The sequence below is a fragment of the Aricia agestis genome, chromosome Z, assembly GCF_905147365.1.
Source record: "Aricia agestis chromosome Z, ilAriAges1.1, whole genome shotgun sequence".
Lineage (NCBI taxonomy): Eukaryota > Metazoa > Arthropoda > Insecta > Lepidoptera > Lycaenidae > Aricia > Aricia agestis.
The window spans coordinates 33,002,213-33,021,201 of NC_056428.1; the positions used below are offsets into that span (position 1 = coordinate 33,002,213).

General features: G+C 38.6%; 2 protein-coding genes across 2 annotated transcripts; one reads left to right on the plus strand and one right to left on the minus strand.

Moving 5' to 3' along the window:
• The first annotated feature begins 4,861 nt into the window (after positions 1-4,861).
• LOC121738747 lies at positions 4,862-6,017 on the plus strand. The gene is made up of 2 exons (XM_042130981.1): positions 4,862-5,610; positions 5,708-6,017. The coding sequence occupies exons 1-2, from the start codon at positions 4,862-4,864 to the stop codon at positions 6,015-6,017; spliced, it is 1,059 nt and encodes a 352-aa protein (XP_041986915.1).
• A 7,376-nt stretch (positions 6,018-13,393) lies between these two features.
• On the minus strand, positions 13,394-18,532 carry LOC121739047 (surfeit locus protein 1). The gene is made up of 5 exons (XM_042131361.1): positions 18,326-18,532; positions 18,122-18,243; positions 16,343-16,540; positions 16,089-16,262; positions 13,394-13,611 (listed from the first exon to the last, which is right to left on the minus strand). The coding sequence occupies exons 1-5, from the start codon at positions 18,491-18,493 to the stop codon at positions 13,395-13,397; spliced, it is 879 nt and encodes a 292-aa protein (XP_041987295.1). The 5' UTR covers positions 18,494-18,532; the 3' UTR covers position 13,394.
• Positions 18,533-18,989: the final 457 nt, after the last annotated feature.

Genomic DNA, 18,989 nt, shown 5'->3' on the forward strand with positions numbered 1-18,989 from the left:
ACATTATAATGCCTAGCCCTGTTGTTGTTGAGTTGTAATATTATGCATGAAAATTCTATATATATTTGTTAATTACGATGTGCGTGAGAAACTTAGTACCTAAACGGTCCTAGGTAAGTGTGATTGATCTAAAGTATTTATTTTTGTAATATTATTATAAAACTATTCATAATTTTATATCTTGTGACTCTGCATTGGGGATATCCATATTTAAATATTCGACAAATCGTTTTTGCTAAACCACACGTCATAGTTTATTATTAATAATGATAATTTTTAAATTATAAGATATTTTTTTATAATTATTATTATATTAAAAAATTCTCATAATAACATAATTTTATCAATACCATTGAAGGGAAGGAATAATTGCTTTTATGTTAATATTAAAGCTTGCGGTGTGCTAGGGTTGAGGGTGGTAATTTAGAAGTCTTATTTAATGCTCAAAAACGATTGAAGTTTTCTAGGGAAATCTCCAATGTGTATAGAATATAATATTTTTATTAAGCTGTGTGACTGCATACCAATTTCTATCTCAATATAATATTTTATAATCGTGTATGGTCGCCAAAAGGTTGCCGACACCTAGTATTGGCAGAAAGAGAAATGTACACCGGCTTATCGCCTATCGGCGACCGTACTATAATAGAGCATCTTGATATACGCTAATGGCATTTTGTAAATTACATACTGCTCATAATAATATTATAATTTATAATCTTATTTTAACAAAATAATTCATTTGATGATTGCTTACATTTTAATAATTGAAATATTTTTAATACCGCATAATTTATTATAACATACAAATATATTAAAAATATTTTAATTAATCATTGATTAGTGATTGATCCTTCGATCGCCGATTCTTGGAAATGCTAATGTATTCTATTGTTGTCGGCTTGAAGGATTATTTATTACTTACTACTATTATAACCCAAATTGATTTATACATTTTATGACTTTTTTAGGGTTCCATACCCAAAAAATTAAAAACGAGACCCTATTACTAAGACGTCATTGTCTGTCCGTCTGTCTGTCTCCTGGCTGTAAACATACACAAACAACATACAACAAACATGATTTTTTTTGGCTTTTTTGCTCAATATTTGCTCTATAATGACAACAGGTACACACCTGAAATTTTCACAAAGTCCCGAACTATATGTGTACTTTAATAATTAATAACAATATTAGAACAAAATTAAATAAAATAAACGGGCCAAAAATTGTGTTTTTGTCTGGGGCTCCCATACACAATTTTTGGCCCGTTTTAGCTCTCTAACGATACGGAACCCTTCGTGCGCGAGTCCAACTCGTACTTCGCCGATTACTTATTTCTGATGATCCATTTGCAAAATATTCTTACCATTAATGGTATTTTTTTATCTTAAAAATAGGTACTTACGTCTTTTAACGAAATATAACTAAATAATTTTTAATTCTACCCATTTTTTTTTTTCTTTAAAACGCATACAATATGTATAGTTTTTGTTAAGTGTATAGTAATTTTACGAATATGGATCTAATATTTTAACGACACCTATATTATTTGTACATAATACATTTTCTTTACACATGTAATTTTAACTCTAGTGAATACATATTTTACGATGTGTCCTGACTCCCGACACCAGTGTCCGAGCCTTTAATGTGAAAATGACTTATGATGTATGGCATATTTTATCGATAAATTGGCTGTCACTTTTTTTCCTCTTTTGTAAATTTTTTTCGGGCGCTCATACTAATCTGGCCAATAATTCATTAACAAATCTTTATAGCTTCTAAACTATCTGACTGAGGGCAAAGAAGTCCAGGAATTTATTCTAGATAAAGATCTCCATTTATTTAAATAAAAAAGATCTTGAAAATTCTTCCACGAAATTTATAAATTATAACATAATGTCTGTTTTGCTATCAAATGAGACCTTTTTTATGTTCATGGAATATTTACATTTAAAAGACGTTTTGGTCAGATTAGTATGAGAGCCCGAAAAAAACTAAAATGGCTGCCATTATACGACATGAAACAGTCAGAGAGAAAAAATTTAAGAGCCAATTAAATTAGTTGATAAAAATATATGCCATACATCATGACATTAAAGTATCGGACACTGGTGTCGGGATTTAAGCTACAAATAATATGTAGGCATCATTTTTGTTAAATCTTTAAATTTTAATGTATCTTGTAAATTAGTACAATATTTTATTATTTTATAAGTTTTCTCTGTGATTATTTTCATCGTGAGACTTCATACAGTAAGGTTTACTTTTAATATTTCGACTCTGCCCATAACATTTTTTGTTGTGCTGATGGAGTCAAAATAATATAGATCTCAACAAAATTAAAATAGTTTTATTTTTAATTTCCTGCGCTAATTTGTCAATTAAGTAAACTAATCATACCAAAATGTTGTCATAATAAATCATGACATTAAAATTATTTTTTTTACGTCCGTGATTAAAATATACCATCTATATATTAGTACGTTCGAACGTAGGTGAATGAAATTTTGCACAGTAATTATAATAGTTATAGGTATGGTGAAGGAGTGCATCGAGCTAATTTTATTATTTTGAAATTATGCTTAAATATCATGTAACATTTTTTCAACAAATAAAACATTACAGACTACAATACTCAAGAAGATGACAGATTTTTGAGTGACAAACCTATACGAATAAAGCCACGTATCCACAAAGCAACATTTGGCGCGCGCGGCGCTACACGTGACGCTCAACATGTACGGCAACGCTGCACACAGCGCGTGATGTTGCCAGCTGGTGCGCAAGATGACGCGCGGCTTGTTGTTGAATGTCCGTAGCGTGGCGTATCGAACGAGTGCTCAAATTAATCAAGCTAAATACATTTTCTTTATTTTGTAGGTATTTTCTAAGCCAACAACGTGGTTTCGATAAAATTATAAACACAAGTTCCTCTGGCGAAATGTTGTCGACGACTGACGTAAAGAAGACAGACAATGTTGTTCAGCAAAAGTTCCGCACTGACTTTCAACATGTTGGGTAACTTGTTGTGCAACATGTTGCGCGTCAATTGTTGCCTAGTGGAGACGTGGCTTTATACTCTTTTATTTGGTTGAAGTCTGTTGACAACATGTTGAAAAATTGAAAATGGATTATAGTTTTTTTTATTGAATCTTATACAATACCGTACTACTAGATAATGCTTAAACGCGGCCGCCAGTCTTAAAGATCAGCAGGGCTAAAATGGTCGCTTTGGAAAATCATGACATGAATCATATTATGATTCATTTTTTCGCAAAATGGAACTCTGCTGATAGGCCTGGAGATACTGACACAAAATTCTTGGTAGTTTGTACCAAATTTTTATTTGTACCAAATTATTTATTTATTGTACGTAATAGTTTAGCATCAGGAGCGTTTCGGTTGATACTTGATACTAATATCATGATATCGACTCAATCACCCCAAATCAGCAACTAAATAAAAACTAAATATTATAAGCCTATTCTACACATACGAGTTACATTTCGTTTATACGATTAAAAATCGATTTTATTAATAAAATAAAATTTTACTATATTATCTTTATTTTCTCACATATTTATAACACAAATTACCAAAAGTAATTAACCTTGATATTTTTGTATTATCCTCCTCATTTTAATTTAAATTAAATGAAAAAACTCATCTCTATAACATATTTTATAAAACACGTTCAGTCAAACGGAACGCGTTGAAGTCAACAGCTGACTGCTGTCACTGTCAAGTGTCAAGTATATGTTTATTTCTAGGTTATTTACAAAGAAGAAGAATATTGTTAAAACTTTGTAAAAATCTTTAAGTTTTTTCGTTAGAACTTACAAGTATTAAGTTATTTATAACTTTACCGAAAGCTGTGTAGTGTGTAATAATGTTTTGTGTTTCTTTATTTACATACTTTTTAAATAGTCCAAAGGGATATAATTTTTTAACCCTATTCTTTGTTTCAGGCCAACATACGTGGTTTGTCCAACAGTGACTACTAATAACACACATTCTTGCTTTCTTGAAGATAAATTCAGATTCAATTAAAGAACTGTACCTGCCTTACCAAGGCCGTCGATGTAGAAGAATATTATCATAGAAAAATGTGAATGAACTATTAGGAGAGGTCCCGCCTGTTACGGATGGCGAGATTAGTGCCGCTGTCCTGAGGCTGAAAGAGAAAAGCAAGACCGCCCCGGGGCCTGATGGAGTACCCGGGCGCATCTGGGTAAAGTCATTAGGTCCTTTGAAGGAGAGGCTCCGGGAATTGTTTAGCACCTGCCTGGCTCAGGGGGAATTTCCAGAGTGCTGGAAGGAGGGGAAATTGGTACTTCTCAGAAAGGAAGGTCGCCCCATCGATTCCCCGTCGGCATATAGGCCCATAGTCCTGCTGGATGAGGCGGGCAAGTTATTGGAACGAGTGACTGCGTCAAGAATTGTCAAACATCTTGAGCAAGAGGGACCAAACCTGTCAGAGGCACAGTTTGGTTTCCGTTCGCGCTCAACAATTGACGCAATTCTCGAAGTGAAGGACTTTTCGGAGAAGGGGATAGCTGGTGATGGCGCAGTAGTAGCAATCTCTCTTGACATTGCCAACGCGTTTAACACACTGCCATATGAGGCGATTGAGGAGGAAATCTCGACTAGGAACTTCCGACATACATGCGCAGAATCGTCGCCCAATATCTGCGACGTCGGACCATCGTGTGTATTGGACGAGATGGCCGAGTGATCCGGTTTGTGACGTGGTGCGGTGTTCCACAGGGGTCTGCCTTGGGCCCTCACCTGTGGAACATCGGATACAACAGAGTCTTGCGTGCGGCGCTGCTCCGAGGGTTGCGTCTCGTATGCTATGCAGACGATACACTCATCCTGGCACGAGGAAGAACAGTTTAAGAAGGCCATCCGCCTGGTAAGGGTGGGCGTTGGCCAGATAGTGGCACGAATTGAGTGCCAAGGGCTGAGAGTAGTGTTAGAGAAGACAGAGGCTATTCTCTTCCTCGGCCCCCGCCGGAGATTCCCCACGAACGCTACAGTACGAATCGGCGACGTGAGCGTCCAGATCGGGAAGGAATTAAAATACTTGGGTCTCCTCCTAGACTCGAGATGGACGTTCGCCGAGCACTTTCGTCTGCTGGCGCCGAGATTGAAGAGGTCGGCAGCGGCCCTCGGTAGCCTCCTGCCCAACCTTGGCGGACCAGGATCCAGTTGTTGGCAGCTCTACACGGGGGTCTTACGATCCATGGCCCTGTATGGAGCTCCCGTATGGGCGGAAGGCCTGAGCGCCCATAACAAAGCGCTTTTAAAGAGTGTCCAGCGGGTAATGGCGTTGCGAATGATCCGTGGCTATCGTACGATAGCTGGTGATGCAGCACTCGCTCTTGTGGGGACCCCGCCTTGGGACATTGAGGCACAAGGGCTGGCGGAGATTTATTTCCGAACAGCGGAGATTAAAAGGAGAGGGGAGCGGGTGTCACCCGAGCTGATAGCCCGATGGCGCCGCCAGACGCGCATTATCACAATGCGTACCTGGGAAGAGAGACTGGCGTCTCCGACATATGGACGACGAGTCGTAGAGGCGATTCGGCCTCACATACGACAGTGGGTGAGACACCAGAGGGGTTCTCTCACATACCGGATGGTGCAGATGTTAACCGGGCATGGCTGCTTTTTTTCATTATCTGCACCATACGGCCAGACGGGAGCCGACACCCCAGTGCCACCACTGTGATCATGACGACGACACCGCACATCACACGCTCCTCGAATGCCCAGCCTGGGTAGAACAGCGAGCGGTGCTTGTTGCGACCACCGGATTAGACCTCACACTCCCGGCCATAGTTACAACTATGGTCCGATCGAGACAAGGCTGGGACGCAGTGGCTACCTTCTGTGAAGATGTTATCTCACAGAAGGAGGCCGCCGAACGGGTCAGAGAGGCGGATGTGGCCGCAGACCCGATTCGAAGACGGCGCGGAGGGCGCAGGCGCGCCGAACACGAGCGTTAGCTCCCGCCGTAGATAGGACTCGGGCGACGGATTGGGGAACCCGCCGCCCATTGCACGAGTCTATCCGGTTACAGAGCGCCCAGTGCCTTGGGCAGCTCTTCCGGAGTAAGCAAAAGCAGAATGTCGCGCGGAGAATCTGCGCTGAAAGCAGACGCCGCTAACTGGGCCTCTGCAGTTTTCGTCTTAGACGGGTCCAGCGGCCCAGCACAAAGCGGAGGAGAAGGCACGGACGGGTTTTAGTGGGTAGAGCTGCGGCCAACTTACCATCTTTTCGGCCGCAGCGAGTCCCACATACCCCGGAGGTCCTTCCCCAGTGCCGCCGGGGATGCTTAAGCGCATTTCCCGTCTTAAAAAAAAAAAAGATGCCCAAGACCGCAAACTCGGCGCTTTGCAAGATTCTCAAAGGGAAATGATGGAGTCTCAAGAGCAACAAAAGGACCTTCAAGAAAAAGCACTATTTGCAATAAAGGATGTTAGTGACACGGTGACTAAGCTTCGGAAAGAGGTCGACATAATGGAAGAACGCGTTACCGGGCTAGGAGTGGATATGGAAAATGTGAAAACCGGAGTCACAGAACTACAGAAGTGGAAAGTGCGCCTAGAAACCACAGGAATCACGACGACTGCTGGAACTTCCGTAGTGGTACAAGGACCAAGAGTTAAAGTGGCACCATACGACGGTACTAATTCTTGGAACGCTTATCGTCAGCAATTCCAGACGGTTGCTTCTGCCAACGGATGGACTGACGAACAATGTCTGACTGTTCTCACTGTCGCGCTCAGAGGGCAAGCCTTGTCAGTCCTGGAAGCACATACAGGAAATGGGTTCAAAGACCTGATGGAGGCCCTTGAATCCAGATACGGGGAGCGACACCTGGAGCACGTGTTCCGTGCTCAACTTCGTGACAGAGTCCAACGCTCAGTAGAGGGACTACAACAATGGGCGTTGGAAATTGAAAAACTGGTCAAGAAGGCACACCCAGGAGCCGATTCCAAGATGATTGACACGAATATTGTGCAAGCATTTGTTGACGGAATCAGGGACCTAGAGGTCAGAGCTGCAGTGAGGCTACGTCACCACACCTCGTTAAAGGAAGCATTGGCGCATGGCGGCTGTTCGGCGTGACATACGGCAGACCTATAAGATCCGCGAGGTCTCTGAAGAAGTCAAGGAGATTAAGGCTCCTATAAAGAAAGGTTTTGGAGCCATGTGCTACAAATGCGGCGAGAGGGGCCATATTCAGCTCAACTGCCCGCAGAAGGAGACCCAGATGGCAAGAATGAAAAGGCTCGAGGAACAAATGGAGGAGCCGAAGAAGCAAGGGGCTTCGTCCCCTGCTCGGGATCGAATAAAAGCCAGGACTAAGGGGCGAGTACTGGCTGAAGCAGAGGAAGCCCCGATAATTGTTATCTCCCAAGCATGCAGTGGGAATAGTCTTGTGATTCAGGGGACTATTAACGGGACGGATTGCAAAATGACTCTAGATACAGGAGCCTCTAGAACGATAGTGAACCCAAATCTGGTAAAAGCCGCAAGAAGACACAACAGGAGAATTAACTGTCGGCTCCTTACTGCCTCCGGTCAGCCAATACCCATCCTGGGAGAAATGTCAGTTACGATTAATGTAGTGGGATCCTCATACCCTCATGACGTTATCGTGGCTGAGATTATGGATGATTGCATCTTGGGTTTGGATTTCATGAAGAAGCACAACTGCCGAATTAATGTCGCTGACGGAGTTTTCAAGTGTAGTGAAGAAGAAATTTTCATCCTTGGAGGCGCCTGCGGGAAAGTTGAATGTGTAAAGAAAGTCATAATACCTAGACGTGCGGAAGCTCGGGTGCTGGTGAAACTACCGCCAGCTGGAAAGAAGAAGTCAAACAGATGCGTGTTGATCGAAGACACACCTACCAAGACATCAGCGCAAAAACTGATGACGGCGAGAACCCATGTTAGTGGAAGCAGTAACGCTATGGTCAGAGTTTTGAATCTTGGTGATCGCGAGATCTGCTTGAAAACCGGTAAAAATAACGATATTTTTACCGGTAATAATAACGGAATTTTTTAAACTATATTTAAATGTTATGTTACCTACTAGATATCGTTAAAAATATCGTTAAGCTACGCTTATAAAAATAACGGTACGTAACGGTAATTTTTCTAGTAATCGATAACGTTATGAACCCATGCTATATGCTGGCAACATTTTTTACTTTAGTCATGTTTGTATACAAACTTCAAAGTTTTGAAACCGACTTTGTAATTTTAAATTTCTTTAGTTAGACAATTTCTATAATGTATTACGACATAAGAATAGTTATAAGATCAAAGATGACGTTTATAGTAACATTTGATGACTCTGCTATTTGACAGAAAAGCAATTCGGATTTATTGGACCATTTTTACTACTTTTCATAGAAAAATGTCAAACAAATGAATTGCTTGGTACGAATCATTAAATGAATTGCACGTTAAGAAAAGTTTAAAAATGAATCGTAAATGATTCATTATATGATTCAACTAAGCGACCATTTTAGCCCCGCTGTCTATTATATTATTGAAAGCTGCATTCAATGAGTATTAGATTCAAGCAATGATATTCTATGTTACTAACTGATTCAAGTGACTGATCTGTGAAACCTCGATTTTATACTAGGTATGTCAAAAGATAATTATTACTTAAAAATAATCGTTAAAATAAGATAATATGTCCTTTTTAAGGGGATAAATATAAAGGTAAATGATTTTTATTTTATGTTATTGTAAAATATCGATAAGCATGTCGATAAATTTGATTCAAGCACTAGCGTATAAGTAAAAAATTTTAATGAAAAATTTTTCTTCAAAATTTGTATAATATAAGAACAATAGTAACTTTAGTTACGCAAAATATGAAAGTAAAAGGGAGGATTCACAATATTTTATTTGAAATAGAGAGCTAAAGAAAGAGTAGAGCAAAAATAAACACATCGTAGCATTTAGGACATGAAAATTAATTACGGGTGAAATGTATATTTTTCAGGATTATTCCTATAATTTACACTGCAATCACTCACGGCACAAGTTATTATTGTTATATATAATAGTATTTGTTGAAAATAACATACGATTTAAATAATAAATTGCAAATACCGAAAGGGCATAAAAACGATTGACGACTTTTGACGACCTGTCAAATAAAAGTTGTTACAATTTTCATTACACTGCCTCTCTCTTTTCATCTTGTTATAATTCCATAAAGGATTTTCTTCCCTCGCACTCTTTGTTGGTCTATGCATTATAAGTTTATGATGCCATACCTGTGGGAGGCAGCGAATACCTACGAACAATATTATTTCAAAATCCTAAGATTTTATTCGTAATTTTTCAAGTATGGCGCCACTTTTTCCCTCTACTACGAGTATGGCAAATATAATAATGGTCACATTGTATCGTATAATTTCCAAAAATCCAAATGCCATGCCAAGACAACAAGAACTAAATCATTTAGTTTAGAGCAAAATAAAATATCTGCGAAGCTTCGTTAAGAAAATATGAAGCTTTATTTTTTTATACTTATTTTAAAATGTCCCTACAGGCTTAAATAACCTTTGAATCGTCAGTGCTTTATATATGGAAGCTTCTTCTTCTTGCTTCTTTGGGGTATACTTAAACATCTGACATCTTAATCTGACAGATCCGACATTTTAATATTTAAAAAAAAAAATTACCCACCACGTGAGAAATCTGATTTCTATAAGTACCATGATGTCTATTTATCATGGTACTTATAGAAATCAGATTTCTCACGTGGTGGGTAACATTTTTTTTTTAAATATTACAATATACATGTCGGAACACGCTCGAGCTACTCCCGAAATCCCCTCTTCCCCTCCCCAACTACAATAATATTCTTTTACAAAATATATACCTATTATAGGTAGTAGCCCTAATGTCCTTAATTACGTTCTCATCCCAGACGACGAGCCCTCCTTGGATGATGAACACCATCGCGACATTAGGAGTAGAATGTTAGACCCCATTCATACACCGATCTCAGATTTAACAACCCCGGAGGAGTTTATTAAAATAGTAAACCTTTTGCCTATAAAAAAATCTGCGGGCGAGGATTAATATCGAATATTATGAATTATGATAAAGCAAGCGTGTTTAGCGGCAAATTCATCGATTCTATATGTTTACAACAGATGTATCGCAGAAGGTATATTTCCAAAAATTTGGTGTTCCGGTTGCATAAAATTAATACCTAAAGCGGGAAACAAACCTCCTGACGACCTAAAATCTTACCGTCCCATAACGTTACTACCTTGCTTAGGTAAATTACTAGAACGTCTCATCGTACCTTGCCTGCTACCCGGTGGCCCTAAATTTCATAGCCATCAGCGGGGCTAAAATGGTCACATTTAGCAATTCCTCTCAATCAATTCAGCAAATGAATTGCCAAAACTTATCAAACTGACAAATGTCAAATCAGTACAAAAATACAGAAATGAATTGCAAGCAGTTGCATTTTGCGATTTTAGAAAAATGAATCATATTATGATTCATATCATGATTCTTCAAAGCGACCATTTTAGCCCCGCAATTCGGTTTCACCGCCGGGAAATCGACTGTGGACGCGGCGTTAGAAGTAAGAAAAATAGTTAATTTGTCGGAAACTAAATACGTGGTCGCTATTTCATTAGATATTTCCAAGGCCTTCGACCATGCCTGGTGGCCGATGGTGCTATTAAAACTAAAAAATCGAGGGTGTTACTGGGAGATTTAACGTGCGGCTGCCCTCAAGGATCGGTAATTTCGCCTAAATTATTGAACATCGGATTCGACGATTTGTTAAGTCTTCCACTTCCACCGCTTTGTATACTAGTTGGTTACGCCGATGACGGGTTTCTTATCGTTCAAGCAAACTCGCGTTCCGAAATTGAGTCTAAAGCCAACAGTAGTCTTAATTTAATATCTGACTGGGGTAAGTGTAATGGTCTGAAATTCGCCGCGCAAAAAACTTACCAAATTATTTTAAAAGGTTCCCTTATATCTTCCCCTAGCATTAAACTTGACAATATTAACGTTAAGCGCAAACAGTCGATCTGTTATCTTGGTTTTTACTTGGAAAATAAATTAACATTTTTAGAACATATAAGTCAAACCGGTGAGAAAAGCGAAACGCAACTTTTACTCCTTTACCAAAATATCTACGTCGACATGGGCCTTTCATTCAAAACCCTAAAATTAATTTACACTGCTACTTACCTTGGTAGTATTTGCTACGAAGCCCCCGTGTGGGCCGACAGAGCAACTATCGGTGCGGCTCGTCGCAAGTTACTACAAAGCCAACGTCTTGCTCTTATATTCTTGTGCAAAGCTTACAGAACCACAAGCACCGAAGCCTTGCCCGTGTTAGCCGGAGTTTTACCCGTTGACCTTGAGATTCGGCGTCGTGCGACAATGAACTATCATAACAAAAGCATTGACAACCCGTTCTTTTTAAGCGCTCGCGATACAAATAAAATAGCAAGATTGTTTGAACCTTTAGAAAACTCTTTGCAAAGCCTAATCTCCGAATGGCAGACGCGTTGGGACTGTTCCACCAAAGGGCGACATCTTTATAATTTTTTCCCTAATATTCGTGAACGACTATCCAAACATTGGATGGATATTGATCACTGCGTTTCTCAATTCCTGACCGGTCATGGAAATTTTAAGGCTAAACTCTACGGATTTAATCTGGTAGCATCGCCCATGTGCGAGTGCTCGACCGAAGGCAACATGTTTGAACAAACAGCTCATCATGTTCTCTGGGAGTGCAGTCTCTGGCAGGACGAAAGAACTACAATGCTAAACAACCTACTCTGCACATCTGGTGTCGCATACTACGGTGATCTCGTGGACAGCGCTAGGAACTTCCGTGCTTTCAAGCGTTTTTGTCACAATTACTATTGGCAACAGTCTAACACAATAAATTAATTTAGCTCTAGCGTAGTAGTCACTATTATTATTAACGTTTATTCCCGTGGTGCTTCTCCCCTTCAGTTCTTTGACTTTCGGTCACTGCAACTTTGTGCTGTCTCCCGCTTTATATTGGGGAGGGAATCTGGAATTCTTCCTACTCCTCCTATTTTCTTCTGATTAATTTCGTTGCGGGTCCGAAGACAGCTTTAGCATGTCCCTCGGGCTCCGCGAGATCATATCAAAGGGTTTTCGTAGTTGGATGCCGCTGTCGATCCTGGCGACACAGGAGATACAGTGGTGGGAATGTGTGGTGGGCCAAAGCCCGTTAAAAAAAAAGCCCTAATGTCCTTGAATCTAAGGTCGAATTTCGACTATTTGCATTGGACGAACTCTGGTACTTTTAAAAGTTCAAAAAAGTAAACACAAACATAATTTAAAAAAACAATTCACCACGTATTGAAAACAACTTCATTGCTCTACATTTTATCTTATAGAATAGTCAGTATAATATGAATGATAAATTATAATGCATTAACAAAATGTTTGTAATATTATAATTTAGGGCTCAAATCACACCGAAAGGGCAGCAGTTGTGCAGTATGGTAGTGTGGCGGTACCCACTCACATTCAGGGCTTCGGCCTGACCGAGCATGCTATCTCGCTCGGTCGGAAGATCTTCCTTTTCGGCCGCCACGAACAACGTCAAATTGGTGACCATCGACAAGAACACGCATCCTTCCGGACATTAATCATCATCAACACTCCCCGCCCCTCCGCACCACGTCAGCAGACATCAAGCATAACCGGGTCGCCTCGACCATAAGCCGCGTTGGGCGTCCGCGCCGGTCGAACCCGGTCTGGCTTGAACGGGGCAGCCATAGGCTACAACGACCGGTCAACAAGCAGAGCACGGGGTCCCTCTCCTGGTAATTGCACGCGTAGCTCGGCCCACACCTGACAACACAAGCGCATCGAAGAATACCACAGGTCTTCGGGGGGGAGTGATGTGGCGGTACCCACAATTCGCCTAACATTCCTGCATCGCGCTATCGAAGTTTCGGAGAACAGCAAGATATATACAACGTCTGAAATGACGTCAGTGGGCTTCGGCCTAACCGAGCATGCTATCTCGCTCGGTATGTGAGTTTTCAGTGTCGTATGATTTTTAATTTATCTTCATTATTGTAATATTATAAAATAGTATTGCTTGAGAAACTTGGAAACTCTAATGACTCTTACGCTGTGGTATGGTGGGCCGCAACTGATGGAGCAGTCCTGGGCGGCTGCTGACAGTGTCTTGCCCACCGCATAGAAATAGAACGAGGCAATTTGCAATCGGGTGCGAGCAGTCGCGCTGCTGCCCTGCGCTGCCAGCCGCTGCCATTTCGGTGTGATTTAAGCAACTATTTTTGTTTCTTTTTTAATATTTATAAAAGCGGTAATTTTCTTATAAAGTAACGATGCCACATAGCTCCTGTAAATGCAGATAACAGGTACCAAGTAACAAGGTAGGAGAAATGTTCATTGCGTAGAGTAACTCTTGTCTGGTTAGGCAGAGGCCATCCTGCGGGTGGGTCGGGAATTCCCTGAGCATCAAGCCACACTGGGTTACTGTTGAAATAATGACTCATTTGCTCCAAGTCTCTGAAATTTATAATAAAATAAGTCCTTTATTTCTTTAATCACGTTGACTCCAAAAATTTCTACTACTTCTGAAGAGGATGGCGTTATAATTAGTGATGCAACGGAAGCGTCTTAGCGGAACCAGAATCGGAAACAGATGTAAAAAAAACAAATTTACAAAGGATCATGGGCATTTTGATATATAGTCTCAACAGAGATAAAATATATACCATTAGATAGCTCCTAGTGAGCAGGTAAAAAAGTTATATGGTTCCCAGCCCCTAACAACTGAAAATTTTGAAATAATGTACAGTCAATGTACAAGACCGGCGTTACCGACTTAGTTTTTGTCGTGTTGTGACTTGTGTGGTAAGATTTACTTGCGCTTAGAAAGGTAATGAATGTCTTGACTTAGACAATACACCTTAAATTTTATTATTATTATTATTATTATTATATGTAATCAGGCAAGCAGTTGACACAACTGATGTTGCCTGTATCAGGTTGTTCTCTGTGCATTTTAACAGTGATTTTTCATATATCTGTCAAGTCTGTTCTTGAAATGATTAACATTCTGGGCTGCTATAACATCCTCTGGCAAGCTGTTCCACGCTCTTACAACTCGATTGCACAAAAAGTGTTTATGTGGATTGTTTTTTGAGGAACTGGCAGAGAGCTTCATGTTATGGTCTCTCAAATGTGTATTATCATTCAATGTGAATATATTTTGTATATTTTGAATGTCATAATGTCCGTTCAGGATTTTATATGTTTCTATTAAATCGCCTCTATCCCTGCGTTGTTTCAGAGTGGTAATTTTCAAGGCTTCCAGACGTTCCTCATATGACAGTCTTTTCAGTTTTCTGGGTATTTTAGTAAAGGAACGATGTACTTTTTCCAACAATTCAATGTCTTTAACAAAATAGGGGTTCCAGATCTGGAATCATGAAATGCTTTCCTCACTAAGTATATTAGACTTCTTGCTTTCTTTGTGATGGATGAAATATGTTCTCCCCACTTTAGATCAGATGTTATCTTTACACCCAAGTCAGGTTGCACATTGACCTCAAGTAATTGGGTATCATTTAATTTATATTGCAAGTGAGGAGTGCATTTGCCAATGTGCAGCACTGTGCATTTAGAAGAATTCAGGTTCAAAAGCCACTCCTTCGACCAGTTAGCTATTTTGTTGAGGTCATCTTGAAGTCAGTTGTAGTCAGTTAATGGATTTGCAAATATCTTAGTGTCATCAGCAAAGATGCTTAGATTGCATTGAAGGCAGCAGGGAAGATAGAAGGTATATAGGATGTACAACACAGGACCGAGTACTGATCCCTGGGGTACGCCACTCAATACTTCTACGTGATTCGATTTTGCTTCGCCCACTCTCACTTGCATAGTTCTTTGTTGCAGAAACGCTTTAATCCAAGCAAGTAACTTTCCTCGTATTCCAAGAAATTCTAATTTTTGCAAAAGCCTTCTTGTTGTAACTTATTAATTTACGCTCACAGTAGTAGTTTAACCCTTGGACGGCGGATCAGGTAACAATACGCGCCTGATTTTTGCTCTCTCTTTCAATGAGTCAGTCGTTCAAAATAAAAATTCAAAATATTTATTTCCAAATAGGTCAACAAAGTTAACACCTTTAGAACGTCAAGTCTACATGAGGCCTACCACCGATTCGTGAACGTATAACGTTCGCTTACATTGTCTGTGTAATATATCAATTCACAACATACCACTACTAGGTTTAAAACTGGCCAAGTGCGCATCGGGCCACGCGCAATATAGGGTTCTGTAGTACCGTTTTTCATAATTTTTGTATGGTCAATGAAGGTACATATTATTTTATAACGTGTTTCACACTACTAACAACATCATACCTACGCAATGACTTATGAACTTTTCTTAGCCGTGATAGTTTTCCTTTTAAAATTTACATGGGTATACCTTCCTAAAAATATACAATCTATTCTTGCTGAGCCCTATACCAGAGCCCATACATTTGTGCCCATTATCATTTATGTTTCTTTATTATGTATCAAATACACCAAATTTATATTAAATCTACTATAGAAAACAATATTGCAACTTTGCAACTGAGCATACTTTTACTAACATTCAAAATGAAGTAGTGGCAAACTGTTATATTTTATTATAAAAAATAATTTGGCCGTCGTCGCGTCGGTTGTAAACTTCCGTTAAAATCTCTGTTATAAAAGTTGCAGAAACGGATGTTGAAAATCGAGCGGAACTTCTGCACTTGCGGAAAAAGAAACAGAGATCCGTTGCATCACTAGTTATAATATCAAATTTTTAGCATAATAATATGTGCACAGTCTAGTAATGGTAGTTTAATTTTGGGGAAAACAAGAATTACGCCTTGATTATTTATTTTTGAACAGATTTTTAAATATTTTGTACACTTTGGTTTAAATTTGCAAACCTCTGGCTATGCCAAGTAATAATCAAGTGTTAGTTAATTTAAAATGTTTTACCTATAGAACCAAGATCCTTTGACTGGGTTATTTTTGGGCATAAATGGGCCCCGATTTTCAGTAAGTCTAACCACTCCAGTCAGCTCAACTTCCCCCTTCACCATAGATGATTCTCTTTTCTCTCTGGGACGGAGATGACTGGGAATCCAGCCACGATTTATAAGTATGACCTCTCTAAAACAGGAAAAGGGAGTTTGAAATTCATAACAACAAATGATGTATTAAACATAACAAAATATTTTAAATATTCTTACCCTGTGTCGGCTAACCTGAATGGCGTAATAACAAGCCAACCCTGATTTTTTTTGGGATCAGACACAAGGGATCCCGTCCTTGGGAGTATTACATCATTCTCTACTAGTGCTCTAGGGCCAATTAAGGCTTCTTTGTCATACAAAAATTCTCCTCTCACTTTCACTGGCCGATATTCCATTTTTTTTAGCTCTTCAAAACTGCAAAGGAAGATTTATATTAACCCTTTCACGCATATGGGACACATTTGTCCCCACAAAATTTTTACGATTTTCTGCAGTACTGGCCAATTAAAACCTTATGTAGACATATTTTTTTATAATTAATGATATCTTTTCTAGTTTACGCGCTGGCAATAATGAAAAAAAGACTATCTGTCAAAAATATCATAGGCGCGAAAAGTGAAACATTTTTCCCCAAGAAATAATTATTGATTACAATTTTTTTTATGACAAGTGACTTTTTACGGTAATTCTATTCATAATATCGTATTTATTGGTAAGTAAAGTTATCGTCTTATTGAATATATGTGGTTTTTTTGGGTAAAATAATGCATATTATGTACAAATACACAAAGGGACGCGGGTGTCCCTATATGCGTTATAGGGAACTTTTTGATTCAATTTATAAAAGTGTTTGCATGGCTATATTTAGTATTTTATCATGCTCATTTTATTGTTTATTATTACAGATGATGTATTATATAGGATTCAAAGTATTTGAGCTTCAAGAAGATGTTGTTTTTCAAATCCTAACGGCTGACAACAGCGACGACGAGGATAGTTTGCTCAGAGTAGACAGAACTAAGGTACCTTGACTTCAAACAAACTGGCGAGTTGGGCGTGACTGTCACTTTCAACATGTTTCATAATGCTTAGTAACGCATTAGTACTGAGGACGACGTATACGGTATAAATTTCGAAATCTCTTCTGAGTTCTGAGTCGGCCTACTCATTAGTTCTGTTTACTCTGGTTTGCTTCTCGACGAAGAAGACCAAAGTTTTTTAGCGCAAGATATGGAGGCAGGAATATCGACTGCTGAAATAGAGCCGAGCACAACGCCTCTAGAAGATAATATTATTTCTAGTCAATAATCCAGTACGCCGAGAGTAGCTCCTTCTTTCAAATGGCGCAAAAACTCATATTTGCCACGCTGTTTTTCGGAGATGACAGCTTCGGAGAAGTCCAAAATATATAATATTTGATCTGAATAGTAACATAGAAATTACACAGGTGAAACTTTTCAATACAGTTTCAGATTTTGATAAAATGATTGATGATAATATTATTATTCCTGAATCCACGCTTTACGCACAGCAAAATGGCCGGGAACTGTTTTCTTACCTTGCATTAAATTTTATATTTCACATTATAGTAATAAAATAAATTAAATAAATCTTAGTTTTTTTCGAAATCTGAGTTTCATTTCGGTATAAAAGTGCTGTAGTATTTTTTGCGATACATTGAAAAATGTACTACCTTCGCGCATACAGGGATACCCGTGTCCCATTCAAAAAAATATAAATATACATATAATTGTTATGTAATATATTACATTTATGTTCAATTAGACCAAAACATATAAATATAAACAAACAAAATCATATTTACTCTCTTGGACTTATTATAAACGTGTAAGGGTTAACCCTTGGACAGCAATGTTAATTTTTTTTTTTGTATTTCTTCAAGCATTTAGACATTATGTGCCTGATATGGCATGCTATGTGTTAAAAAGTTCTCTTGTTAATTTGGCAGCAGCAAATTGTAAATAATAAACTTACTCTTTAGGAAGCTCTATGGGGGCTGCATTACATTTTGCATGCATAATATCAATCAGCTCCAGTTTCCATCGGAGTCTGTACACCTGCCAGCAGCCTAGACCGAATGATGTTGCAGGAATCATCTGAAATCGTAATAATCATGATTCATAATGCGATTTTTTCATAACACAATAAATAGAATTGAAATAATATATTTTATCTTACCAGTAGTATCCATTTGATTATTTCACCAGGATCCTTAGATTTCGCTGGTTTTATTTTTATAGAGACATATCTTTTTGAGGGGTTTACGATGTTGATATAGACATTTTTACAATTTTTTGCCGCAAATAAACCATATTTATTAGTCGTTCTCAGAACTCCACTTAGCATTTTATATTAAGTATATTATACTTCGTACGAGCTTTTAGTCAAAAATAAAAATAATCACAGATTATTACTAGTATAAGTTTATATTGAAAAATAATGTAAAATTGGTAGTATTTAGTACCGTAACCACAGATTACTAGTATATATTCACAGATTACTAGAATTTATTTGTAGATCTATATTTGTAGAACCCATTATGTCTATGGTAGAACCCATATATCCCTGGCCCCGGGCAACAAAGCGGTAAGCGCCGGTTACGCCCTTTTTAATGTTATTTGATTTTTGGCTTCTCTGAGTATTAGTCTATCACCCCTATTTATTTCATATTTTTTAAATAATATTTTGGGTATACTAAATGACAAAAACTTTATTGAATCGAAAATTCTCTTACGACTAAAACTGTATTCTTGCATTACTCTATGAAACATAACTAAAAAAACCGGTGAAGATACGATACAACTAAGCTTTCGCTGTATGATTCCCCAGAAGAAGGGAGTAA